This window comes from Vanessa tameamea, chromosome 25, assembly GCF_037043105.1.
Source record: "Vanessa tameamea isolate UH-Manoa-2023 chromosome 25, ilVanTame1 primary haplotype, whole genome shotgun sequence".
Classification (NCBI taxonomy): domain Eukaryota; kingdom Metazoa; phylum Arthropoda; class Insecta; order Lepidoptera; family Nymphalidae; genus Vanessa; species Vanessa tameamea.
In genome coordinates, this window is record NC_087333.1 from 5,460,083 (window position 1) to 5,488,046 (window position 27,964).

General features: G+C 34.1%; 3 protein-coding genes across 5 annotated transcripts in view; 2 read left to right on the top strand and 1 right to left on the bottom strand.

Moving 5' to 3' along the window:
- Nucleotides 1–8,765, bottom strand: part of LOC113401827 (guanine nucleotide-binding protein G(s) subunit alpha) — a 35,705-nt gene extending 26,940 nt beyond the window's left edge. The window contains exons 1-2 of one of the 3 annotated variants that reach the window (XM_064218849.1): nt 8,447–8,765; nt 7,896–8,068 (exon numbers count right to left, since the gene is read on the bottom strand). The gene's annotated coding sequence lies outside the window, so the exon portion shown is untranslated. Of the gene's footprint in view, nt 1–7,895; nt 8,073–8,446 lie in introns of all 3 variants that reach the window. The other 2 variants (XM_064218848.1, XM_064218850.1) reach the window with 2 other exon arrangements.
- Nucleotides 8,766–9,228: 463 nt separating this feature from the next.
- LOC113401829 (origin recognition complex subunit 6) lies at nt 9,229–13,131 on the top strand. The gene is made up of 6 exons (XM_026641887.2): nt 9,229–9,414; nt 9,491–9,617; nt 10,409–10,597; nt 11,931–11,986; nt 12,272–12,432; nt 12,712–13,131. The coding sequence occupies exons 1-6, from the start codon at nt 9,341–9,343 to the stop codon at nt 13,008–13,010; spliced, it is 906 nt and encodes a 301-aa protein (XP_026497672.2). The 5' UTR covers nt 9,229–9,340; the 3' UTR covers nt 13,011–13,131.
- A 76-nt stretch (nt 13,132–13,207) lies between these two features.
- LOC113401842 (sodium/hydrogen exchanger 10-like) lies at nt 13,208–27,672 on the top strand. The gene is made up of 20 exons (XM_064219002.1): nt 13,208–14,479; nt 14,563–14,788; nt 15,191–15,344; nt 16,226–16,400; nt 16,914–17,149; nt 17,373–17,494; nt 17,949–18,075; nt 19,472–19,550; nt 19,716–19,816; nt 20,574–20,707; nt 21,437–21,540; nt 22,859–22,970; nt 23,479–23,654; nt 24,583–24,701; nt 24,947–25,091; nt 25,277–25,380; nt 25,838–25,985; nt 26,493–26,646; nt 26,911–27,002; nt 27,619–27,672. Exons 1-20 carry the CDS (start codon nt 13,208–13,210, stop codon nt 27,670–27,672), a joined length of 3,834 nt encoding a protein of 1,277 aa, XP_064075072.1.
- Nucleotides 27,673–27,964: the final 292 nt, after the last annotated feature.

The window sequence follows — 27,964 nt, forward strand, 5'->3', positions numbered from 1 at the left end:
TGTGCGGTTTAAGTTATATGGATTCAACTTGCTTATTACTTAACAACTTCGAAGCATATTATTTATGTAAATACCACTTAACTACTAATTAGTCTAATAAGATAAGAAATTATGATTATGGCAAAGGTTTCGTTTCCAAATATAACGTTGTACATAATGCTAAGAAGTACGTGATCTTTTTAGACGTATGAAAGAAGTCAAATAATATGTACACATATTTAAAATATAATACTACGACTAGGAACACGACTTCGCTAGTCGTTAAGTATTATTGTATAAAAATGTGTCCTCACTTGGGAGTTCACGTATGCTTCATATCGAATTTCATCAAATTCGGCTCAGTGGTTTAGCCGTTAAAGAGTAACAGACAGAAAGACAGACAGAACCACTTTCGCATTTACAATATAAGATACTAGATAAGTAAATAAGTTACAATATAAAAGGCATATAAGCGAAATACCATACATCACGAAATCTCCCAAACTATAGGTCTGAATTTAAAATTTAGTATAGTTAATCCTTTCACAACGTAGAAGCTCACTACGAAAGGCTTTTTTGAAAATTCATCTTCAGGTTAAATGGGAGGGGTAACTTTGGACGAATTTTACCCATTCAACAGTCGCGACGGACAGCTAGACTAATAGCTAACTTATAGAGCGAGTACATACATTACATTATTTACATAGCTATATCTATATATACATGTACAAGAGCCGAGACAGTCTAGTGTAAATAACTCGTGGGTTTTAACCAAAAGTCAAAGGAAACCGTTTTCTTGTCTTTCCGTCTATCCTTTCGTGCTCGAAGATGACGGAAAACATCGTGAGAAAACCTTAGAGTATCCGATGAATGAACACAATCTTTCATATATATATTAATAAATGAGGCATATTCTGTACAGGATATAGCATTAAATGAGACGTTGTTTGTAATGCTTAACTGAAATGAATACTAAATCAATATACATTAAACTTATACCAGAAGTAGCGATGCGTTTCGGACAAAGTATTCAACTTTTTATATTATTAAATATTATTGCGCTCCATAGTTTCGTCCACTTTGAATTTAGATTATTAACGTGACAAGCGTGACTTTCGAGTTCTCGTAACATATTTCACGAGTATATTGTGTAAATGATTGACCAACAATGAATACTATTAAGTTGTCGATTCCTCACAGTAGAATCTGTATTTTAAATCGTTAGTAACTTTTTAATATATCTTGGAAAATGACTATTCAAAAATGCCTGTAAGAAACTACTTGAACAAAGTATATATACATAAATATTCTACTGGTCTGGGTTTGTGTGTGTGTGAAGGAAGTGTGTGGCTTAAAGTATAAGGGACATAACAGTTCAGTTACCAAGGTGAGGATGGGGATGTAAAGGACGGTTAGTATTACTTATAACGCAGTCTATGGACGGTGGATCATTGCCTACCTACTTGAAAATTAAAAAAATGTCATTGGGGAGCATTGTTTTGGCAGAAGCTCGAAGATCGACCCCTCTCATCCAGCAGCTGGACAATCAGCTGTTCCTCGAAATACATTTTTTACATAAATAACGAATGATTCAGTCGCTCGTGTAGTGACATTGTATTTGTTTATACAGTTATATTTAGAGTATGCAGAATTAATTTTATGTCTGTTACTATGTGTCTTATCATTTAAATCTTTTTTTTTTTTTTAAAGTTGCAGCATATTTATACTAATATTATCTCTGGCAAGTCAACAAAGTTGGTGAAAAGGTGTGATAAAAAACTGTAAGTTTTTTCTACATTTTAACTTTACTGCAATAAAACGTAATACGGTAACTATAAATCAAGTTTTAATTATTATCATTCTTAAGATTCCTTTTCCACTAGGTGGGATCTCTCCATCCCACTCTTTCTTGAACTTCGCGCTTCAACTGACTCCACATTTACAAAAATTATATAGCACAATATTAATTATTATATACTAAGTTTCGACCGTCGCTTTGCTCGCGTTATAAGAGTTGGTTGTCAAGTTTTGGGTATATTCCATGTCCTTCCTTGACGTTCAAGCTTGCTTCGGTTCAGTGATTTACTCGTGAAAATATAGATTAGAATCTAGATTTCGAACCGGTGGTAATTTTCCGTTAGATTATGTTTTAAAATGTCGATTCAAAAGTGGGTATAAAACTACTTGAATAAATTCATTTAATTATTTTTTGACATAAATATATTTACGACAGATCACAAAATATAACTATGTTTATGAACAAAAATATCCATTAATATTATATATTTGTACAGTCTATAATCGCTTGAGAATTTGATCTCTTTTCCCGCACACTTCCGACACGGTACCTTCCGATTTATTACGTCAATCAATTGTACTTACCGTCTGTCTAAATCTTTAGTTAATCTTACCGTTATATCACTAATACGCCATTGATCGTAATCATTAGCAGTACCATCGTAAGCTGAAAATAAATTTAGAAGATACTATAAAATTTAGAGAGAACATGACAGATCAATACATTTTTGGGTATTCTACTCATTATTTTATCTGTATTTTTAATTAGTGTCTCATAATTCCACTATTAGAAAAGGGCCATTTGAAATAAGAGACACGAAAATTCATAACCAGCTTGTTTAAAATCAAAGAGACGATTAATAGAATTTACTTAAAAATATTGTTTAACGGGTAATTAGTGGAACACAGGCTTTATTTCTGTCTGTCTTATTAAGAGAAGAAGACAAAGCTTTATGTAACTCTACGCCCCCGTGAACAACATTTAGAGATAAAAATCGTTTAATTTTAAGATTCAGACGAAATCGCAGACATAATCAAAGACGACAATCGATAGACAAACATGACACTTCTAATCTCTGCATCAAAAGTCAAAGCGAACGATAAAACGCACTTAGCAACCAGAAAGGAATGAATACAAAATAACTGAGACTAGGAATTGAACATAACGGGGTTAAAGTTCTCGTCGGATTTCTCTGGGGGGCGTATACATGGAATCAGGTAACGAATAAAGTACATCACACGGATATATCAAACTAATTACATTACAAAATAAATCAAACAAATTTATAATAGTGGTTTGATAGTGGTGGAATGGTGTACCGGAAAGATTGGGTTGGTTGGATTTAAGGGTATACTAGAGAACTTTTTTAAATTGTAATTTAAGATCCCTTCCTGATAAAGTATAGATTCCTCCACATCATGAAACGTGAAAAGGATATCTTCTCCAAATTTCAAATTTTGTCGTCGATATTAATCACTCAGGGCATATCGTAATTTCTCTTTTTTTTCAGAGTTTATATATCAAACCATTAGTAGCTGTCACGTATTTTCTTATCGTATGGGATGGTCAAGTCATATATTTTTCTCATCAATGATTCGATCTTTTAATTTGAAACCATATGTTATAAAAAGGCAATCGTTTTTTAAAATATAAAACATGTATCTGAATAGATCTTTATTGTTTGAAAGGGCAGTGATAAACACAGTACTAAATATGACCAAGAGCCAAGAAAACTCAAGACTTTTTACTACACATATTAAATATGCTCATCAGATTCTTTTACGACGCCGTTTTAGAAAAAAAAACACTCTTGAGTAAGGGCAGATCTGATGAAATCTACAAATAAAAATAAGAACTCATTAATGTCCCACTTATGGAGTTTTCTTCTTAAGGAGAAATTTTGGAGCTCATTCCACAACACTGCACCACTATTGGAGCTAGCAAAATTTCACTTAACACATGGAAATGTTCTCACGATGTATCTCATTACCGAAAAACGAGACATGAAAACATAACAGACACGTGAAAATTTAGAGCAACGATTCGAATCTCCGTTCGAGAACCTCGTGATATATCCACTGAGACATATAGGATCCTGCGTTCCGTCTATCGATAGGTACTTGCATTATCTGATATTGATCATGCCTTTGCCGATGCTCTTCTAACCGTGGGATCTTAATTATTACGTCCTTTGTGCTGCAATTAGACAGGCTAACTCGGACTTCAAATTAAACTTGTACGCAATAATATTGTAGAAATATAATTCATACCAAAAAAACATTCAATTATTCAGATGTTCAAAACACTCTTACATGTATCTTAGTCGATAGACACTTTTAGATAGACTTTTTTAGCTTATATAAATGACCGTAGAATTGTAAATACCGTTAGATTGTTATCTATCTCGCGAGATTGTAAATTGCCGAAATATTGTGAACAGTGACTTAACTCAAAATAAAACGTCAAAAATTTCGATAATTTATGATATTTCAGTTAGGTTCCTAGTTTTTATAATTTGACTTTAATTAGCTTGTGTAGATTATAATCTACCGAAAAGTAATGCGTTAAATCATAAGCAGTATTTTACGGTTCACAATCTTTCGACAGTTCACAATCTCGCGAGATAGATTATAATCTAACGGTATTTACAATTTTATGCTGACAAATATACATTATACATACATATATCACAAGACGAGCGAGCACTTCAAAATGCCAATTTATATTTATATATTTTTATTTAAAAAGTAAACGTGTTGTTTGTTTGTTTTTTTTTAATCAATAAAACGTCAATTCTATTTCCAGTATATGCATAATTATTCTTTTTCTGGACACAGCAGTCAGGGTGGTGTGATGACGGTTAGTCAAGCCAGTGATATTTCTGAGATAAATAACGTATTACATAGAACTAGAATCAAAGCTTAATGAAATTATTATTATCGATCTATTATTTTGCGATCTTATGAATAAAAAAAAAACTGACTTATTACAAATGCGGACGTCATTATCTATGTGTTTGTGTTTCGAAATTCTGAGATAGATATAGAGGGATCTGAATAAGATATATGCGGACGAAATGGACCACCTGATCACCATCGGCCATAGATATTGGCGCCTTAAGAAATATTTACTATTCCTGACATCGCCAGTGCGCCACCAACCTTGGAAACTAAGATGTTATGTTTCTTATGTATTACAATGGCAGATTGAAATCATGTAGGTAAATTTTCAGTGGAAGTCACGCCAAACACCTAGCTATTCATGTAGAAGAACTATTGTTTGTAACTAAACGAAATCAAATAAAATATGTCATAAAAGTTGATTATGTCAAATGTTTTTTTTTTTTTTGAGTAAAACTTTTTTAGGTGCAATGAGAGAAAATTTTAAAGTCCAAAACAAATAGCAACTGCGAAACCACTGGGCTTAGCTAGTAACATATAACTTTTTACCATGTACATTTTTATATAGTAATAAATATAAACGATTTAAAATACAATGTGTTACTAATGTAGACATAGAAATACATAATCCAAAGTTGCCTTGCATGTTAGAAATAAATAATCTAGTTTTTATTATATACATTTATATTTATACATTGCATAATTTCGATATTACCTTAAGATTTAATTTTAAGTCAAACCATTAAGTGGAACAAACTTTCAAATACACAAATAGGAAGTATGCAATTGCAATTTTTTACGAAATATCACATTAAGATAAAGACCCGTCTACAATATTCGAAATAATTACAATGAATTAAGTTTTTTTGTGTCATGTATTTTAATTTAGAACTTTATATTATTGACCGTGTGACCTTGACTCTATATTATAAGTATAGTATAATAGACTTGTTGTCGCTCGTGTCAACACTTGAACGCAAGGCATAAAAAAGTAGTCCTTCCTTGAAATTTAAGCTTACTTCATTCCAAATTTCATCAAATTCAGTACAGTCGTTTGTTTTGCCCATGAAACCATAAAACATACAGACAGAAATACTTTCGCATTAATCATATAACTATAGATTTTTAAATAGAGTAAATTCTTTGATATATGTAGAACTTAGTTAACTCGGACAGTTTTCAGTTTGAATTCAGTTATGACATAAATGACAATAAATAAACTTCTGATAGCCTTATCTTTGGTCAGCTGTGAGTCATAGATACTTCATTTCTTTTAGTATTTCTCAAGAGTTTTCTTACTCAGTAATTGATATGGTAACACGCAACCTTGTAACATGAGACTATATTGTCCGTCAGCAGGAAATATATGGGCTGGGTAATATCATTAAAACTTATTAAAATCATTCTTATAATCAAAAATTTTATTTATTTATTAAAAATTATATTTTTTTTACTAGTTTTAGATATAGATTAATGTTATTTTAATTATTATTACAGAACCACCTATCTCAATCTGTATCTATGTTTTGTATTATATTTTGTTTTTGTGTTGTACAATTAAAGTAAATTTTTTTTTTTATAATTAAAATTTTTTTTGTTACTATTTAGTGAATAAACTTCAGATACAAAATATATAATATAATAGAAGATTACTTTTTTAAAGAAATATATATCACTGTGGTCCCTGTGAGTATATCACTGAACATAACAATAAATTATGATTTTATATTACAACTAACTGAAACTGTGGCTTTACCCGTGTGAAACTTATACTTACTATTTTTATAATATTACACAAACTTCCAACCCCCGTTTAACCCCCTAGGAATGAAGTTTCGTAAAAACTGTTTAACCCTATAAGGAACCTATGTGTGAGTGAGTGGTATTTCGCTTTTGAATATATGAATTACAATCAAATAATATCCATAGAATATTTCTAATATACAGAACAAATATACTCAAATGAAATTGATATTAAACAGATTCCTCTTAATTTTTTAATAACTTGCGATACAAGTAATCAACTTCATAGCCAGTCTCTGTTGTAAATACTAAGTTTAAACTAACATTTAATCTCTTCCTTATACATGAGTACTTTTTCATCCCCACTCTTACAGATAAAGAAAAGTTAGCCACATATGGCAAAGGAGGGTATAGGTGTTAGGGATAAAAAGTACCCTATGTAATATTTATTCAGATCCATTCAGCCGTTCTGACATAATTGAGTAAAAATCACCCATCCATCGAAACTTTTGCATTTATAATATTAGTAAGATGAATATATAAGACATATTTATATATATATATAACATTGTTTTTTATTGCTTATCATATTTTTAAACAGGTTTTGATGTGTGAAATAATTAAAAATATTTTTATATTTATATGACATAGATGGTTACTTTCGCATTTACTATATTATATATGTTATAAAGGTTTATTTCATTCAATTTAGCCTTATAATTATGAATAATTAACCAAGTTGTCACGACCTTTCCAAGAAGCTAAATAAAGTCAGAAAATGAATTGTGAGGATATTAAATCACATCATAATATCATTAAACTGATAACACACTCCTTAAATGACAAATTGTCTCAGAAACTGACATCATTATTAATGTTCCAGGTTTGATTCCCACTTATTACAAATATACTAGACTTCTTCGTTTGTGTTTTAGTAGTAAGAGAGATAAAATATTCTCTTGTATTGTGTAAGAAGTGATTATTTTAATTATAGTTATTTTTAAATACTTTATAGTATGATATTAAGATATCCAAGTTTAAAAATATATTGATATTGATATACATACCCCCAAACACAAGTATTGGGGTTTAGGCTCAAATAACTGTCATAAATAAATTAACTTTAAACATGCAGTTTACTAACTAATTTATTTATTATATTTACCATACTGTTTCGTGTCAAATTTTTTTACATACATTAAACAAATTTAATATAATTATATCATTTAAGGCCAGACAAAGTAAGTTCATTAATATTATGCATACATATATGATTATCTGGAGTACAAGATTTCATGAAATATTAAACACATATTAGTATAATTGTCAGTATAGAAGAGTTTTAACTGCAATTATAACCATTCAATTGCTACATTGATCTATTTGTTCTTTGAGATATGCTATATATATGCTCTTCATCCTTGTTTATTGTGTGTTTATGTTGGTTGTATGTATCAGGAACGCTAAGCACTTACCAGCAAGTGGGAGTGGTGTTATCCACGGTGTCTTGGTTGGCCTGCGAAGGAGACTCGGCTCCCCGCGCGCCACCCGCCACTGAGGAAGCCGTGGTGCCGCTGTGCCCACTCACTGCGCCCACATCATTCACGACACTGTTATTATCTCCACCAAACTGACACCAATCGCATCTCTACCTGAAAACACCACACTTTGATGCACTTCCAATGAGCACTCGAGTGTTCGCGTATATGCACTTGATTCAGATCGAAGACACTCGCGAGATAAAAGACACACGACAGGGTTGCAAGAGGAGTACGGTGCAACGATCACGCCCAAAATTCACAAATATATCCCTAAAAAATGGCAACCTTCAAATATAATGACCCGACTCATATCGCGAGTCCACCATGGTATACTGTAATATTTATAAACTTTCACGGGTTAATTATAGACCAGACGTTACTATTAACGTTTGAACATAAGTAAAAGATGAGAAAATAATATTTATAAATAGATTCGGAATATTTTGATACAAATCTATATTGGTCGAATAACACTGCATACACACCCCTGATTCGGGTGGAGTGGATCCTCTTCTTTCTCTTAATAATGTTTTTAATATACAAAATTTAGCACGGATTATTTAATAAGACTACAATTAAATGACCTACACCCTGATAACTACAAAGACATTTTTGTAGCAATGACAGCGATCCGTATCGGCTTCACAGAACCTACAGAAAAAATCAACATGTCGCCTACTGTGATATTACGAAAAGGTGTTTTATCATTGCATATTCTGTTGAATAGAGATAAAGGGGCGTGGTCAACTATATTTTGAGATGATGCAAATGATGTTGATATCAGTAATGGTTTGATGATTGATTAGAAAGCCTAATAAATAATTTAATTCACTTTATATTATATTTAAAACATATGTTACGCATATCACACTGATATTGTTTTAAAATCAACAAATTTAATTTAATTTACTACTGATACACTAATGATATATTTCTTAAATTAATAAATTATTATTGAACTAATTCAATAAATTACTTTATATATATGATATTAACTAAAATACGTATATACGTTTTATAAAAATTAATTATTAACTTAGATAATTTATTTCTATCATTAATAACATTATCGATATAGGAAATAAATTAAAGATTTTTATTATATTTGAAATAATTTATGAAAAATAATTCTAAAAACTGATTTTAATTCTTCATTTAAAGGATATTTCGAAGACTGACTAAAAAACTCTGTATTCAAGTCATTACAACCAAAAATAAAAATTATCCTATGTATCAGCTGTAAAGCACTGTATTAGGATATGTCATCAGTGACATTTTGTACGAATTAAGGCGCGCTTTGCAGTCGGAAATAACTGGTGGATAACTCTTTCGTGATATCAAACAAATATAATTAAATTGATGAATATTGTATAACCGCCATGGCTACACATAATAGAACATTAAAATTGATTGCTACAAAGTTGGGTGTTGGTGAAGAAGACAAAGTTATTAAGTATGATTATATTTTGTATTTAAATTAATAAATGTTGTAATTTAGGTACTAAATGAACTTTCTTATAACATTACAGTAAGGCAGCAGAGTTCGAACGGTTGTTGCAAACAAAATCTATTGCAGGCAGTAGCATAACAGATACCAGCAAAATTGTAATTTGTTTAGACCTCGCGGCTTCTATTTATGGGTCAGATTTGGACAATGTATGTATAAATTTTAAAGTATATAAACGTATTAGATAATTTAGACTGATAATTTTATTTGAAAGAGATGCTGCCTCGTTGGTTTAGTTTCTATCTTGTAAGATTGCAGATCCTTAGGTCCTGGATTTCTTTTTCTTGCCTAGTTCTCTGAAGACTGTAGGAGCCCAGAATATGGTGATTATAAATACATAACCATACATATTTACCTTTCCATTTCCTTGAATCTTTCATATGGATAAATCTATTAAAATGATTTCATGAATCTGGTTACAACTTTGAACAATGTGTAATTCAGAAGAGGACCTACTGGCTTGAATTCTAAAATTCCAATTATAATAATTACTTTTTCAATCACTATACATAATTTTAATTTTATTTAATTTTTTTTTATTTTTATCTTTTATAAAAAATATCTCATTTTAAGGCTTATATTTATTTTAGTAGGTAAGTAACAGCCTGTAAATGTCCCTTTGCTGGGCTAAGTCCTCCTCTCCTTTGAGGAGAAGGATTAGAGCTTTTTGATTCCGCCACACTGCTCCAGTGAGTATTGGTGAATACACATGTGGTAGAAATTAATTGAAATTAGATACATACAGGTTTCCTCGTAAACTTTTCCTTCACCGCCTAGCACGAGATGAATTATAAAGACAAATTAAGCACATGAAAATTCAGTGGTGCTAGCTTGAGTTTAAACCCATAATCATCAGTTAAGATGCACATTGTTCTAACCATTGGGCCATCTCAGCTCATTTAGTAAGTCTTTGATAAAAGTATAGATTAATTATTTTCAGAAAGCAGCTATCAAATACTCTGGTTTGAAAGGTCCTTCATACTTAAACTGTAAGAAAGTTGTGGAAAATCTTCTAGAAATAAATAATGATAAGCTGACCATACATTTTCTATGTGCATCTATGCAATGCACCGGTGTGCAAACTCTCGCTGAGAATATCCTTGAAGAATACCAGAGACAAGCCAAGACTGTAAGTATTATTGTATTTGTTATTAGATAATGATTAATGTGTTTCACTTTATTTCAACACACACAACATAGTGTAAGCCTATAAATTATTTAAAAACTGCACAGTATTAGTCACAAAATTTTATATGTTTTGTCTCAATTTAATTACGTTTATTTTTCTTTGCATATTACTGACTATCTAATATTATTTATTTTTATTGTTTATTTCTGGTCCGGGGTATAATCTCACATTCCAGGCCAAAAACATTGGGCACCAGTTTCCAGTAAATCATATCACATTAATTAAAACAATTTAACCAGCAGTATTTTTATATATGATTACTTATAAGTTTAACTCCTAAAAACCGAGCGGTGAACCAGTAATTTAATTATTTATTGAGGATAGTGCCAATTTCCATATTCCAATCTCTCTAAGATTGGACTGTCCACACCAATCCACAAATCATTTTGGAATATAGGAGGAAATACATATGTTGTCTTCCATGTTAATTTATTTTTATTTATTGTTTTACTTATAATACATTTTACAAAACTTACAAAATTAATATTATGCATACTATCCATGTGTGTGTAAGTGCATCTTAATACATATATATAAATGTGTAATACCACTTACTGATTAATAACAAAATCTCAAAAACACATACAAACTTGAACTTTGGCAGGTAGATTCCTTATATGGTGTAGACATCCGCTAACAACGGATTTCTCGAAACTCTACCCCCTAAAGAGGGTAAAACGGGGGTTGAAAGTTTGTATGAAAGTCTAATAGTCGGGTACAGCTAATATTATTATAAATGCGAAATTTTGGATAGATAGTTGTTTATTTCTCAACCATGCTAGAATGAAAATTTAGCTCAGAGATAGATTATGGTCTCGAGTACCATATAGGTTACTTTTTACCATGGATATATGTACCTTACCTCTGTACCCCTCTTCCCGCCACTCATAAATTAGTTTTTATAAGTATAATAAAATTATTATTAAAGTCATTTAGTTTTATCCATTAATGTACAGAATTACAATATTTAATATTCAGGTATATCATTGACATTTTGTTTTATCTATTCATGTACAGACAGAAGTACAGTATATATTTTGTGTAAAGATTTTAATTATATAACTATACAAGCTGTTACAAATCACTTGATTGAATTTCATTTTTTTTTATTTTATCTGCAACTCACTCTACCAGTCATAAATGGATTGGGTCATATTACATGTACTTATAACGTGTCCTCTGGCTGGTCACTCTGTATAATTTTACCTTTTTTAATTATAAGGTATAAAAACTTAATAGATTTAAAAAGTTTGGTTTGTTTTTTATTTTTCAGGAAATTGATTTGAATTTACCACAATATGTGTGTATGGCTGTATATCAAGCTTGCAGGTATGTATAAAATATTTTTAAATATTTTATGAAAAATTATCATTGGCTATGACAATATGTTAGCCTCAAATAAATTGGTTTTAAATATCTGATGTATAAATCAACATATTTTTAAATATGATACAATAAAACACTTAATTAATTAGATAAAAAAATTGATATATTTTTTTAGTTTATTGTCATAAAAGATTAAATTATGTTTACTACATATTTATCTGAAGTTAAATTATTTGAAATTCTGTTAAAGAAAGAAGTTAAAATAAACTGATAACTGTAATTTTTTAGAGTTAATAAAGTTAAGATATCAAAGAGCAAAATAATAGAAAAATCTAGATTAAAATCAGCACAATGGACGAAACTAGATGCTGATTGGACTAAATTTGTAGATGAAAAGTTCGCCACTGTAAAGAAAAGGGGTAGACCACCTAAAACTACAGTGAAAAATGGTGAGCATTACAACCAGAGTTATTATTTACAAGTGCCCATACTCAATTTCACAGGACTGTAAATGCCCAGTAGTGGGAAATTGAGGATGGACCAAGAAGTTGGGAAAAATAACATTGCATATTTTGTAGTCATTGTTTAGTGTTGCTACCTTTTTACAGCAACTTACAGTTGATGAACTGATTTGTTGCAAGGTGTACTGTGTTATTTTTTTATTTCAAAATAAAATACCAGTATGTTTGTTGATTTAATAAAAGTAATGCTATCTACTATAAATTCAGATGAAGAAAAATTAATGGAGGTGGACAATCAAATTCCAAAAGAAGAAAAGCAATCTGAACCTCAAATAGAACCTTACGAAGACTGGAAAAAACGAATGCTAGAAACAGCTTATAAGGAATTAAAAGAGCTGGAAAAGCAGAGAAACGAGACGGAAGATAACGACAGAGTGAAAAAGATAAAGGAACAGCTGACGTCACCGAGACGATCGCCGAGAAAGACTCCCCAAAAATTTTCGCCTTACAAAAGTCCCATAAAAGCCTGTAATGGAATAAGGCTCTTGTTTCCTAAGGAGTTATGATCATCATTTCGTCCCATGTTTTTAATGAAACTGAGAATCGTGTGGACTTTAAAACATTTTATTGAATTAACAATTTGTATTAAATTATTTGTTATTTTACGTAATAAATTTATTTGCATGTTTGAGACAAATAAAAAATCTTTTTCATTAAACCTTTTACTTATAAAATCTGCGTGGCCACGACTACATTGCATAAAATGTCTCCTTTACACTGCTTTGTTATAGTCATTTATATTCGCGTCGTTGATTCGTATAACACGTTTAAATCTAAAAATGTTACCAATGAAGCAATTAGATTTGACGACCCTCACCGACCAACGTTGGCCTATCCAACATCTCTGGCGTTTCTGTTTATATTTACAACGATTCTTATTGGTGTATTAATAAGGACGATAATGCTGTGGACGAATATGTGTATTCCGTATCGAGTTGTGATGTTCTCTCTGGGAGGAATTGCAGGATTTTGCGCCAATGTTTACCCATCGTTTAAACCAATAGTCCAAATATGTTACATCGACGTAGACTTGATGCTGTTAATATTTCTACCGATAATAGTCTTCTATACGTCTTATAGTGTGGACTCGCATTCGTTTTGGAAGTGTTTTCCTCAAATATTGCTCGTTGGCGTACCGGGTGCTTTGATGACGGCTTTAATGGCGGCTTTCATGGCTTATAACCTGATCGAACCGTCCTGGAATTTCCCTACTGCCTTTTTATTTGGAGTGATCTGCTCACCAATATATCCAATGGAAGTTGTTAAACAGTTGAAAGAAATGTCCAAAGGGAAATATATCGGGGTACTTTTGTTGGGGGAAGGTTTGATAGGAGATGCTACAGCCATGATTGAATTTACAGCGGTTTTCGGTTACTTAGCATTGGCTTTGACAGAAGCTTCTCAAATATCCTTATTGCTGCTTCGCTTCGCCGGGGGAGGGGTTTTACTTGGTTTAGTAATGGGCGAGATAACTGCTACTTTGTTATCTATAACGTATTATGACTTACTTTGTGTGGTAACTGTGACGCTGGCAGGGGCCTACCTTACGTTCTACATCGGCGAGAAGTATTTCTATGTCTCTGGTTTATTAGGTACGGTCATAGCTGGAGTGATGGTTAGTAAACGAAAGTCAACAGTTTCTGGTGATGTTGAACATATAGTTTCACATTTCTGGAATATTTTATCTCATCTCGCCAATACGCTGGTATTCACAATGGTCGGTGTGGTCATATTTGAAAAGTTAAGCTATGTGATCAGCGTTCGTCAAGTGTCGTTAATTTTCGTCACGTATACAACTGTGTTCTTCTCGAGATTACTGGTGTATTCGATAATGACTCCTATTTTAAGGCATATAGGGTATGGAATATCCTGGCAACATTCGATGGCTTGTGTGTGGGGAGGGCTGAGAGGTCCGTTGTCGCTTTGCTTAGCGTTGATTGTTCTCCAAAATCCTGTTGTCGCTGATGCTGGTGAGGTACGAATGGTTTTGCACTATTTTGTCCGAAACTTATGTTGAATATTCCAAAATGTATTCATAGCATTTTTTAACTTTTTTAGATATTTATAATTCAAACAGCAGGCTTAGTTATATTATCTTTAATTGTGAACGCAACGTCAATGCAAAAAGTTCTGAAAGTATTGGGGCTAGCTGAAATATCGCTCGCTAAGAAAGCCAACATGACAAACAGTGTAAAGCGCATCATGGCCACAAGAGATCGTTGTATCTCCATGCTGAAAATGGACAAGTTCCTCACTGATGCTAATTGGGATCTCGTGCAAGCAGGTGGAAGATTATTAGTTATATTCAACTGTTAGAAATGACAATCAGTAAAAAATAGTAAATTTGTTTATGTCTAAATCATCATCATCATCAAGTATATTGTCTTTTGCCAAAAAAAATCAAGAATATGAGTAGTAAGGCTAAGTTAAAGGAGTTTCTATGCCAGAGGACTCCGTAGTAATATTAAAAATATACTGTAATTAGTAGTTAAACAAGATCAAGAACTCATCAACTAACAGAACTCGGCAGAAGTCCTGCTCTGTGTCTTTTTAAGAATAGACTACGATAGCGTTTGACCGATCAACATAAGAGTTGGTACATATGTATCTTTTCATGACAATGTCTTGATTATTCCTTAATTAATCTATGGATTCGATCGACTAACAACTAAAAGTGACCTTAAAGGTACAACGATCAAGCATCCGTACCAGATTCAGATGTCACGTGATGAAGACAGCGAAGACGATACTTACATGGGCTACCGCTACACCACCTGTCCCGACTGCGAGAGAGAAATACCTAACGAACCGACGAAGAAGGAGTTTGCGGAAATGATGAGGTACGTGAGTCATTGAATTGGTATTGAAAATTTGTTCAGAAATATTCATTGTGAATCTGTGTAGGATATAATTATCAGATTCAAAAACAATTATATGAGGACTCAAAATACGTCCGAACGAAAAGAATACGCAAACTTTACTGAGTAATGGGTCATGTTACGCGTTCGTTAGAGGAACGCTTAGGTAAAGTAGCTCGACATTATTATTACTAGGCGGTAGGGCTTTGTGCAAGCCCGTTTGGGTAGGTGCCACTCACTCATCAGATATTCTGTAGCCAAATAGTAAAACTTTATATTATTGTGTTGCGGTTTGAAGGGTGAGTGAGCCAGTGTAACTACAGGCCGAAGGGACGTAACATCTTAGTCCCAAGTTTGGTGGCTCATTGGCGATGTAAGGAATTGTTAATTACAGCACCATTGGGTATGGGCGGAAGTGTCTACTTACCATTAGGTGGCACATTTGCTCGTCGACGATAGAATACGGGGAAGTAACAGACGATGTAAATTGACGTTTCATTTTTATTAAAACTGAAATCCTACATACAAATGTAGGATTTCAGTTTTAATAAATTTCATCCCACTTTTGTATTGTTTGTGAATGAAAAGGCTGGGCACGACAATCGCTACGAGTGTACCTTACTTAACATAACGCTGTTTCTAGACAGACCGAAGTATTGTTTGTCGGAGTAAATAAGGTTTACGCACAATTATTAATATCCATAACCTTTTTATCACATTATCTTTAGCCTTTTTAATTCCACTGTAAGAAGCTTTCGAATAGCTTTTTCCTAATCATTTAATTGTTAAATAACTTTACGCTACGTCACTAAATCTTATCACCGCTCATAACAGTAGACCCCCAATAAAATATGATTGTTTAGGGAAGCAAACCAACGTGTACTTAAAGCCCTGAAAATCTCTTATTGGCGTCAGTACGAGCACGGTAAGATAAGTAAGGATGGTGTGAGAACACTCGTTCAGGCGGTGGAGATAGCCGCTGACGCTGATGATGGAAGGATTAACTTGGAACAGTTGGGCACATTGTGGAAACCTAAGGTAAGGATTATTACATCCAGACTCTTATCCGAGTGAAGAGCACAGGTTGTAGTGCTTGAGTTCTCATTTGCTTAAAGTGAAGGAGAACATCACGAATTGTACCCCATGTCTCCGTGGGATGCTTTGGCTTGTCTGATATTCGGGCAGCTTGACGATTATAGGTTTATTTCTATTATAGATCTATAGTATATTCGTTTCGAAGAAGGAATAAAGATAAACATCCTTTAGTTTAACGTATACCACGTGTTTTGTAAATAGCTCAGTTCTATTGTGCACTACTAACAATTCTTAACGAATATATCTTTATTCATAATACAACATTACTCCACTAAACTACTTAAATCCACTTTAATTTTACTCCCAAAGTTCCCATCATAGTTTCATCGATGTTCAAAACGTAATTTTTTCCGAAAATCCATAATGAATATCATATATTGTTCAAGTACCAATGATATCGCGTCAATTGTTTTTGCTTTTGTCCTCTTCTGGTTGGAATAGACTATATCTGTGTAGGCCCACGCGGTCTGGCTACGACATAAGCTGGTGGACATGATGATGCCTGAACAAGCGAGTGCTCAAATCCCGCGACACCAATGGCGTCAGTGGTGCTACAGGCTTGTCTCAAACATTTGGTTCGATGGCTTCATATATATGATGATACTGTGTAACACGCCGGTCATATTGTGCGAAGTTATGTTGAAGGCGCCGGTCTCTTCCGGTATTGTATATGCCATTAAGGCGCTCAACTTGTGAGTTATTTACTAATAATATAATTATTTTATTAAAATTACTTCTATTGAAGTGTAACTCTTATTGATTGATCTCAAATTTGACCTTGAAATTATACTCAAAGATCGCATAAGGGAATTTTACTTCAACATTTTTATAACATATAAATTCAATTAAAAAAAAATCGCAATTCCAATATTAGTATAGATAGGAAGATTAATTATACATTTAATGTAATTTTAGATTCTTTTACATAATATATGTAATTGAAATGATTGTTAAAATGCTGGCTCTAACCGTTCGTGGATATTTCAAATCGCATTGGAATAAGTTGGACTTCTTCATAATTCTTATGGCAACGGCGGGTTAGTGTTTATTTAAATCTATTTAGTCGATGACTGGTCTGAGTTTGTGGTCTTTTGGGGGACTTTTTAATCTTACTTACAGTAGAGCAAGTTATTGTTGAGGGTTAACAGACTTAAATATGGCTCTCAGTGCCTTTATTAAAACTTATCTATAAAATGTGAAACGAATAGTTGGTACGTCGGCTTGAGAAGCTAGACTGTGGCCATGCTTAACCGATCATCATAAATGTTTGCAAATACAACATGTATTTTTTATGGAGAATTGTTTTTTTGCTGGTAACTTTATAGTTCTCCGCTAGATGGCGCTGTAGCACATTATACTGCTAAAGCAATCATCATAACAATATTAGTATACAGATGTATAGGAGATTGTCAAATAAGTTGTGTGTGTGTATTGAATTATGTATTTAACTGGTTTCTAAGATATATTTAATAAATATTTATGTGATTTCAGATTTAATCCTGGATATAATAGATGCAGTAACAGCCTGGGATAAGTGGAACAACTCCAACTCCAGCGTGCTCACTGCGACGAAATTGTTGAGGATGCTGAGATTTATTAGGCTGTGTAAGCTGGCCAGGTAACAATTAAAATAAGAGATTATCTCATTAACTAAAAAAATATTTATTTTTGAAGGTTTTTTTTATTCAAACATAAATTCGTGAGCCGAGATGGCCCAGTGGTTAGAACGCGTGCATCTTAACCGATGATTTCGGGTTCAAACCCAGGCAGGCACCACTGAAATTTCATGTGCTTAATTTGTGTTTATAATTCATCTCGTGCTCGACGGTGAAGGAAAACATCGTGAGGAAACCTGCATGTGTCTAATTTCAACGTCATTGGAGCAGCGTGGTGGAATATGCTCCATACCTTCTCGTCAACGGGAGAGGAGGCCTTAGCCCAGCAGTGGGAAATTTACAGGCTGATTATGTTTATGTTTTATGTAAATTCGTGACTTCGAATTAGTACGTAGGGCGCTCTACATCCGTATATTACTTTACTAATAAAAAAAACAAAAAGTAACGGGCTATGTAGTCTACCTGTGAACTACACTTGACTTCTCAATAAGTATTTGATGAATGCAATGTGCGTGACAGAATTTCACCCAAAAGATGTAGATTTCCCCACGATATTTTCCGCCGGATGTAGATTTCTCCACAATATTGTCTATCGCCATTTACGAGATGGAATATAAATAAGTGTATTTGCTCTTTGGATCGATTAAGATTCTTTTATTTAATCCCCATTCACCGTTCGTGTTTAGTGAGTGGAGTTACTAATGAGCTAAGAGCCCAGTGGTGAGACCGTGTGCATCTTAACCGATGATTGCGGTTTCAAACACAGGCAAGCACCACGGAATTTTAATGTGTTAATTTGTGTTTGTAATTCATCTTGTGGTCGATTGCGAAGGAAACATGTGTCTATGAAATTCTGCCGTATGTTTATCCACCAACTCGCATTGGAACAACGTGGTGGAATAACCTTAGGCCTTACCCGAGCAGTGCGACATTAAAAGACTGTTACTTTACTACAAGAGGTCGCATCCATAAGGATTTGGACAGCCGTTATTGTTTTAAACATATAGTTATTGGCCAGTGCGTTACATCACCAGTAACACCGACTGTTTGTTTAGAAGCGTGTGACATTAAATGAGCCGAGATGGTCCAGTGGTTAGAACGCGTGCATCTTAACCGATGATTTCGGGTTCAAACCCAGGCAGGCACCACTGAATTTTCATGTGCTTAATTTGTGTTTATAATTCATCTCGTGCTCGGCGGTGAAGGGAAACATCGTGAGGAAACCTGCATGTGTCTAATTTCAACGAAATTCTGCCACATGTGTATTCCACCAACCCGCATTGGAGCAGCGTGGTGGAATATGTCCCATACCTTCTCCTCAACGGGAGAGGAGGCCTTAGCCCAGCAGTGGGAAATTTACAGGCTGATTATGACATTAAATGTGTTTATTTTTTCTAGAGTATCAATTCCTAAAGTAATGGCTTATATAGATAGAATGATCGATATACAATTGGCGTTCGGATATGACGTTGGAAAGGTAAGAATAAAAATAAATACACCCACCGTCATAGGCTAGTTGATGGTGAATGGTCAGTTATGTATATGGTACCCATTTCATGTGACTTGACTTGCTAATTGTAGAAAAGTAGTAGGAATACATAATTTTAATTAATAAGTGCATATTCCTAATAAAATGCTTCAGGGTTTTGTAACGGGTGAGCAGGAGGTCTGCAACCTCCTCCCACAGTTGGTGGACAACAAACAAATACAGGAAACCTTGTATAACAGACTAGAAGGGGATAGGTAAATATATATATCAAGATATAGATTATGAATCAGTGTATATTTGATTCAAAGCAAAATATACTTTGTACTAATTACTTAATGAGTAGTTTTGAATCGACATTTTACAACATATTTTACTGGAGAACCGTCAAGAAACTCATTAGTTAGCGCTAATTAAAAAGGAGATTTTGTTTTCTATTATATACGTATGGATGGCTCAATAGACCACCTGATGGTAAGTGGTCACCACCGCCCAGACATATGGTGGGTCATAGGCAGTAAGAAATATTAACCATTCCTTACATCGCCAGTGCGACAACCTTGTTAACTGAAAAAGAGATGTTATGTCCTTTGTGTCTGTAGTAACACTGATTCACTCGCTCTTTTAACCGCAGTACAATGATACGAGGGATTGCTGTTTGGCAGAATAATATCTGATGGGTGGTACATACCCAGACGGTCGTGCACAAAGCCTTAACACCATTTGACGACCTCCGTGGTCGAGTAGTGTGTACACCGGTTTTCATGGGTTAGCCAGCCAGTTAATTAGTTTTCTATGTTGTCTTGGGTCTGGGTGTATGTGGTACCGTCGTTACTTCTGATTTTCCATAACACAAGTGCTTTAGCTACTTACATTGGGATCAGATTATGTATTATAAAAAATAATAATAATACTTCAAAAAATGGATGCTTTAGTCAAATACAGTTATGTTTATTAAATTAACTACTAAGCCTCCACAATGTGATGTATATAGATTAATATTTTTCTTTGTAGATTGACTGTGACCCGTCAGCTGGGATTGTTGCAAAGAGACCGTCCGTGGACTGCCATTACCGTCAAGACGAGGCAGGCTACCACTTCAACGTTAAACATTATATTGCTGGATGCGATGCAGCTCAAAGAAGAAGGTTAATATATATATTTCAGTTAATTGTCATATTAAGTAGTACTTTTTATATATTACAAATGTTTTTTAATAATTCAGATCAATTGCCAGTTTTTTTTGCAGATATTTGTATACCATATCATCAGATCAGAACGATAAAACTTAATAATAATGTTGAGAGAAATCTTCCCATTAAGGAAATACTCTCTGCTGAGCTAAGACCTCTCCTCTTTAAGAGGAGAAGTCTTTGAACTTATTTCATAACACCATTTCATTCATCATCATTAATTTTATTTAAAGCATCAATGCGCATTGGAATAAGGACTCTAAATCACCAAAAATCACTGAAATGAGTTAATTGAATTAATTGATATGAGTTGCTTGGCAGTTCTTCTCGGTATAATCTACTTTCCGAACCGGTTTAATTCAACTGTGTAACGTGGCGAAGCGAAGGTCAAGAACTATTATGAGCCTACTCGAATAAAGAATATTTTGATTTTTGTTATAATCTCAAATTATTAATAATTATAATGAAAAAAATAATGAACGCGATTAGATGTAATGAATGAGTATTGTGAGTGTATGCATGTATGTACGATAGGAAATTGCGTTTAAAAGAGGGTAACGGCTGTTGAACGGAAGCTGTAGACTATTTAGTTTAAGAAAACAAAATTTTTAAATATTATTTTTCATCGTCCAACATTATATGAAAAACTTTTAATACATATTAAAATTTGCAAATATAACCTAGGTTTCCTAGACGAAGTGGAATATCGCCTGCTAGTTAATGCTATAGAGGACAAAGTTCAACTGTGTCGTCACAAAGGCAGCCTAGTGGCCCCCTCTTCCCCGGAAGTGAGTTTGAAATATTTCACGCAATAATCATGACATTTTGGTAGTTAGAGTGATGGTTATTGGTAAGCTGTCACTCTCATTGAAATTTGTAGAAATCTTCGAAATTTTGGGAAGTAATTTTAAAGAAATGTTACTATAAAAGTTCGCTGTTTTGTGACGTCAAACATGCCTACTAATAAAGTGTCATTTTATTGACATAAAATCGAAACATAATTGTTGCGCTTTAGACCTTTTCGTAACTAGAACAACGATTAGATCCAGATGATCCAGATGCGGTTTGGTTGAACTTGGATCGAAATAGAAGGGAACGTATCACAGTCGTTATAACTTGGTATAATAATTTGTATGTGAAAGTAACTCTAACCTATTATATTAAAGCCCGAAGGGTACAGCTAGGTTGGCGGACGGACAAATAGACCACCTGATGGTAAGTGGTATATTAATCAATCCTTACATCACACCAATGCGCCACCACCCTTGGAATCTAAGATTTTAGGTCCTTTGTGTCTGCAGTCACTCACCCTTCAAACCGTAACACAACAACACTAAATATTGCTGTTTGACGATAGAATATTTGATGACTTACTTGGTGGTGAGGTCATTGACCCTACCACCAAGTAAAGGACTTACACAATACCCTATAACAGTATTATTTGCTGCAGACCCAATGTAACATAACTCCATTCAAAGTTATAGGAATATGTCCCGTACCTCGGAAAAACACGTGTAGCTATTGGTCCAGTACCATTGGGGCAATTACGGTTAGAGCATAGCAACTGTTGTTATTAAATATTTGGTGCAGATTGATATCAAATCAAACCAAAAAATTATAAATCAGTATTATGGACCTATAATTATATATATTTGTGTTTATAATTCATCTCGTGCTCGGCGGTGAAGGAAAACATCGTGAGGAAACCTGCATGTGTCTAATTTCAACGAAATTCTGCCACATGTGTATTCCACCAACCCGCATTGGAGCAGCGTGGTGGAATATGCTCCATACCTTCTCCTCAAAGGGAGAGGAGGCCTTAGCCCAGCAGTGGAAAATTTACAGGCTGTTTATGTTTATGTATGTTATGTATTATGGACCTATGCAGTAGCATATTCCATAATATTAATTTATCGACTTCAACATTTGCCAATCCGCAACAAATATTTTATAGCAACAGTTGCTATGCTCTAACCGTAATAACCCCACTGAACTCATTCCGATCGTATGCTGACCGTATTTTGGAGAGTAAGGGAATATGAAGTGCTCTTGTTAAGGCATGGTGCACACCACGTTTCCGTGTCATCATTCTTATATTGATTTTAGACTCAACTCCGCGCCGTGTCCTGGCTCCAAGGTAATGAAAGGGTCGCGGATTTTTTCATAGAAAATTCAGAGATTCACAACTACAATTTTAACGACATACTTGTATCGCGGGGTGAGTTCTCGTTTAATAAGACTTTAAACAGATACTAACGCTACATTTCGTTTCTATTCAGTTTTATCAGTAAATTAATATTTAAATTATATTAAAATAATATTTTATAGGTTAATCTTTATCTTTCTATATGTGTTTATGGCAAAACTCTTACTCAAAATCTGTAAATATTAAACTTCAAGTCCAAAACATCTTTTTTTTACAAAAATAATTTGAAAGATATTTCTTCTTGAATTAACAGACAAACGATTGAACACTTACCATTGTGTGGTGTTTTGAATTATTTAAAAATATATATGACAGACAGACTAATCAGATCGAAGATTATTAATATATAATGATGTATGAAAACTACTAAACCGATATACATCAAACTTTGCCTAAATTATCAGCGCGTTTTAAGAAAAGGTTTTAGTATATAATACATTGCAAACAGGCAGACTGCCTGCCTACGGTTTTGCTTGTACATAAATAAAATGCCAATATGTTTACTGTTTCTCAAAAACAGGTGATCAACCGAGGGGCCTGTACATCCTAGTATCGGGGCTCTGTGAAGCGAGCTACATACCCCCCGAGGGAGATATGGACGAAAGCTTACCAAATTACGAATTCAGAACCGATCTGAAGTTTGCGGAACCCAGTAAAGATTATATTGTATCGGGGAATGCGATTGGAGTCTTAGGGGTTGGTTTCAGGACTTAGGTTTAGTTTAGAGACCTATATTTTTTCCATGGAGTCGTTTCTAACATACCCTAAGGTCATAGGTGTTACTAACAAAACTATTGGGTTTATACCTTTTTTTTTCTTGTTGGAAAACGCGTTACGCGTTTCCCCCACATGATGTGAAGTGGGGGGTATGTGGGACTCACCGGTGCCCTGGACGCCGAGTGCGCCCAGGTACACCGGAATACCCACTAAAAATCAGCGGTACCCTCTCCGTCTTTCGGCGCGCGCCACGGCATCGCTTACGCATGCTACCGTGACGTTGGGAATATACCTGTCTTAAGGTCATAAAGGTTGGCAAATCTGCTAAGGAAGATTTGAGTCTCACTATGCTATTTGGCTCAACTGCCAGTGTGTAAAATGACAACAAAATTTACTTGATTGTTATGCTTAATGCAAGAGTCGTCCTCGCAACTACCACAATACTGTTGAGTTCCTTCTCAAAGCGGGTCTGAACCTTTGTCTGAGAGTGTATTTGTTCCCTACAAGGGAAACAACATCTTAGTTTCTCGTAATGAAATAACGTTGCATTTATGATTTAAAGTGAAACAAAGGTTAATATTTCTCATCCTTATGGTAGTAACTACTACCATGACTTGTCAGTATGCCTACCTATTCACAAATTAAATTGAACTGTACGTGAAAGCAAGATTTTTGGATAATGGGTTCCAATTTTTTTAATAATATCGTTTTTAGCTTGAGTCTTGTTTGAGTGATCAGTAAAAATTACAAGGGGATTCTATTGATACATATAAATACATCTTTGTTGAAAATGGTGAATGGTACTTTGTTGTAAATTTTAGTCAGCTGGACTAGTATTACTGAAACAAGTTCTTGTTTAAGTAATTGTGGTTTTACTTTAACTTGATATAAGAATGTTTGTAACTAGGTGCTCACGAATCGTCCGTACAGCTACACGGTGCGCTGCGACTCGGCCGTCCAGTCTTATTACATCACGATGCCAATAGTTAAAGAAGCTTTCAACCTCGCACCACATCCTATAATGGGGTAGATATCATCTAAATCTATCCACTTTTTGCGACTTTTCGGGTTGCGTAGCAGGGGCTACTGATTACGTCAAAATGAACCTTAAAATCCAACGGTCGCTTAATTTCTTGGGGAGTTAAACGGGTATCGAGATTTTTCGATTGGCACTAAATAAAATTACGGTCAGCACAAAAACTCGCAAATTCTATAAGACATAATTATATTCAATATATTTTTTTGTTTTATATTTAAAATATAAATTTCAGTTTGGAAGCAGCAATGTGGCGTGAGATTGGCATCAAATTGTCAGTGATGATATTACCCACAGTGCCAGCTTATCACGGCTGGTCGATAGAAAAGATTAGTATGCGTCTGGAAAACGCTTTCGTGCCGTGCCTTAAAGCTTTTAAGGTACGTTGAGTGAAATAATAATCGACACCTTAGGTCATTGTCTAATTTCAAATTACTGGGTGGTATAGACTTTTATTGTACTCGTGTGAATCCGGGGCGGGTAGCTAGTCCTACCCGTACTGGCCCTTATCGACTTACCATGATATAAAAAATAATAATTCAATGAATATCTTTCATTGCTATAGATATTTATTGTAAACGAGCTCATGGAAGACATTATTCTGCTGGACGGCATCTGCCAGGACACGGCCACCAGAGAAGTGTTCCAACCACCTTGCTATATCCCAAGGTAAGATATTAATATTGCATATCAATCATGTATTTTCTTTACCAAAAATGAATGGTGAAATTCTTTATTTAGTGGCTTAGTACTGATAGTGTCGGTTTATGACATTTAGACTAAAGCCCTTCGTCGGCTCTTATACGCACGGCCTTTAATGTTTTCTATGAGAAACAAGAACTCTAGAAGTCAGAAATTTAGTGCCCGCTTAGACAAAGTTATTCTGACAATCAATATAAAGGTACAGCTAAATTGAATACTGTTTAAAATAATATGTTTGCTTAATTTGTGGTTCATCCTGTTCGTCGGTTGAGAGAAAACGTCGTAAGGAAACCTGCATGCGTTGGATAAAATTCTGCGGCATGTCTAACCCTTCTAGCTGCGTAGTAGCGAAAGCTTCCAACCTTCTCGATAGAAAGAGCTATGAGTTACTGCAGGCTGTTCCACGACTTCGTTATGTTTCCAGGACAGTACATCGTCTGATATTTCCGAAATCATCGCAAATGGTGGTGAGTGGGTCTTGCCCCGAGACGAAGCTGTTGATAGTCCCCGCCAAAGACACAGATGAGCTCGATATAATGGAAGATGAGATAGATGATCTGCAATGTGAACTTGTGAGTAGGCTATCAGGATTTGCGTAAATCTTCTCTATGTAGCTGAACTCTTAAACGATTGGACCGATTTTGGTGATATTGTTTGTGTGTTTTTGTTTGGGTCCACGGGTGGTTTAGATTAAACCCAATAGGTGGCGCCACTATGGGAAGGTAACTAAAGGTAACTATGTATACATATAGATCGGCGCCTCAAACTAAACACCTTTTTTAAATTTTCATTACCCATTTCTGTTATTTTTATAATTTTCTGTCACAAAGGTTTCCTAAAAGATATAGCTATACCTCGTGCGGTAGTGATGTTACAGCGTGATATTACGTTTGTGTGCAATGAAGTTTATAAATACATAATTATTAGGCTTATGAAGGCGGGGGTGGTATTAAGATGTTCCTTTTAATTACGTCCTCTAGAAACACACCCGCTTGAAAGTTAAGTTTTAATTTATAGTCTAAGGAAATTAAGGAGAAGGGAAAGGGGTGGTGGTGTAACAAAATGTGTCCGCGTGCCAGGTGTCGAGCGTGTCGTCGCGCTGCCTGTACCACCGCGCGGCGCGCAAGCTGTCGGCCGAGTCGCGCGGCAAGAGCGCCGTGCGCCTGCGCGCCAAGCGCCGCCGCGCCCCGCGCCGCGTCAACTACCGCGACTCCGTGTGGGGGAACAAGATCTGTGAGCGGGCCTGTCGTAGAATACTCACTCGTTTATTTTTTTCTGTAATATAAACAATGGGAAATACCACGGATAATTAAAACATAGGAGACAGAAACCGGCGCGATTGAATAAATTGCGCTACATCTATGTACTTAACAAAAGGCAATTATTTTATTGACAATATTTTTTTTTAACGCTTGAAATTTTATAAGTGACAATTTTGACGTTATTTAGACACAAACACTCAGTAAAATAATAAAATAAATAATATGTAATGTTCAGCATCAGCGACTGTCACGGTACCGTCGATGGCCGGCTCTCAGAGTGAAAAGGAAATAAGCTCTAAATATTATAAACCGAGCTTCGTCGATATGGTAAGTTAATAACAGAACGATTACGATCGGAAATTGTTGTTTTCTTTTAAGTTGTTTTATTATTTTTAGTTTTGTGCTGTCATCGATATCTCAATCAAAACCTGGCAGTATCGATATTTTTATTTAGGAAAAATTGAAATTTAATGATGTTCTAATTTCAAAAGATTCATATTTTTTTCTTAAATTAAACACACTATGAGCTTACGTTTTGCGTAAAAAATATTAAAGTTTATGTCAAAATAAAAGTTTTTTATGTAAGTGTGCCTTTATTCTCTCTGCTGATCTCTGCTGACCTGTAGGGCTATCGTGGTTATGGCATAGCTATGCTATAACCGTAATAGCCTAATTTGATATCAAATTAAATCAAAAAATTATAAACCAGTATTATGCAAGTATGCAGTACCATAATGCTCCATAATACTGATTTATCGACTGCAACATCTGTCAACTCGCAACAAATATTTGATAGCAACAGTTGGTATACTCTAACCGTAATAAACCCCACTGGTTACTTCTGGTCGTATTTTCATCTGTCATAAGTCATTTCTATGACTTGTTGCTTGAGTATTTCATCATTGCCAGTATATAAAAATATTTTTAATCTGTTTTATTACAGCCAGAAAAATTGGAATCTACAAAACCAAAAAGTGAGTACAAAATGAGATATTAGTAAATAAAAACATTAAACTAGTTAATAAATTTTAGTTTTGAACATCACAAGTAACTGGCAGTTAAATATATATATTTTATGAATTTGTATACCTTGCTTTTCTTATTATAAATGATAACATATTTTTAATAACGGTTGACATTTAATGTATAAATCTTTTCAGTGCTATTCATTCCGGCTAAAATATTAAACAACGGTTGTTTTGCTTACATAATTGTCGCCGTAGATATCGTTTGTAACGGGTTAGGGATGAAAACCTTTTTTTTATACCAAATCTCATTAAATTAGTTTC

What these genes read in the sequence shown, in the direction of transcription:
- LOC113401842 (XM_064219002.1), top strand. Translation starts at nt 13,208, where the DNA reads ATGTCTCCTTTACACTGCTTTGTTATAGTCATTTATATTCGCGTCGTT. An exon ending in CGTGCCTTAAAGCTTTTAAG is followed by an intron (nt 25,092 to 25,276) that starts GTACGTTGAGTG and finishes TCATTGCTATAG; the next exon opens with ATATTTATTGTAAACGAGCT. An exon ending in CCACCTTGCTATATCCCAAG is followed by an intron (nt 25,381 to 25,837) that starts GTAAGATATTAA and finishes TTATGTTTCCAG; the next exon opens with GACAGTACATCGTCTGATAT.
- LOC113401829 (XM_026641887.2), top strand. Translation starts at nt 9,341, where the DNA reads ATGGCTACACATAATAGAACATTAAAATTGATTGCTACAAAGTTGGGT. An exon ending in ACCAGAGACAAGCCAAGACT is followed by an intron (nt 10,598 to 11,930) that starts GTAAGTATTATT and finishes TTTATTTTTCAG; the next exon opens with GAAATTGATTTGAATTTACC. An exon ending in TAAAACTACAGTGAAAAATG is followed by an intron (nt 12,433 to 12,711) that starts GTGAGCATTACA and finishes CTATAAATTCAG; the next exon opens with ATGAAGAAAAATTAATGGAG.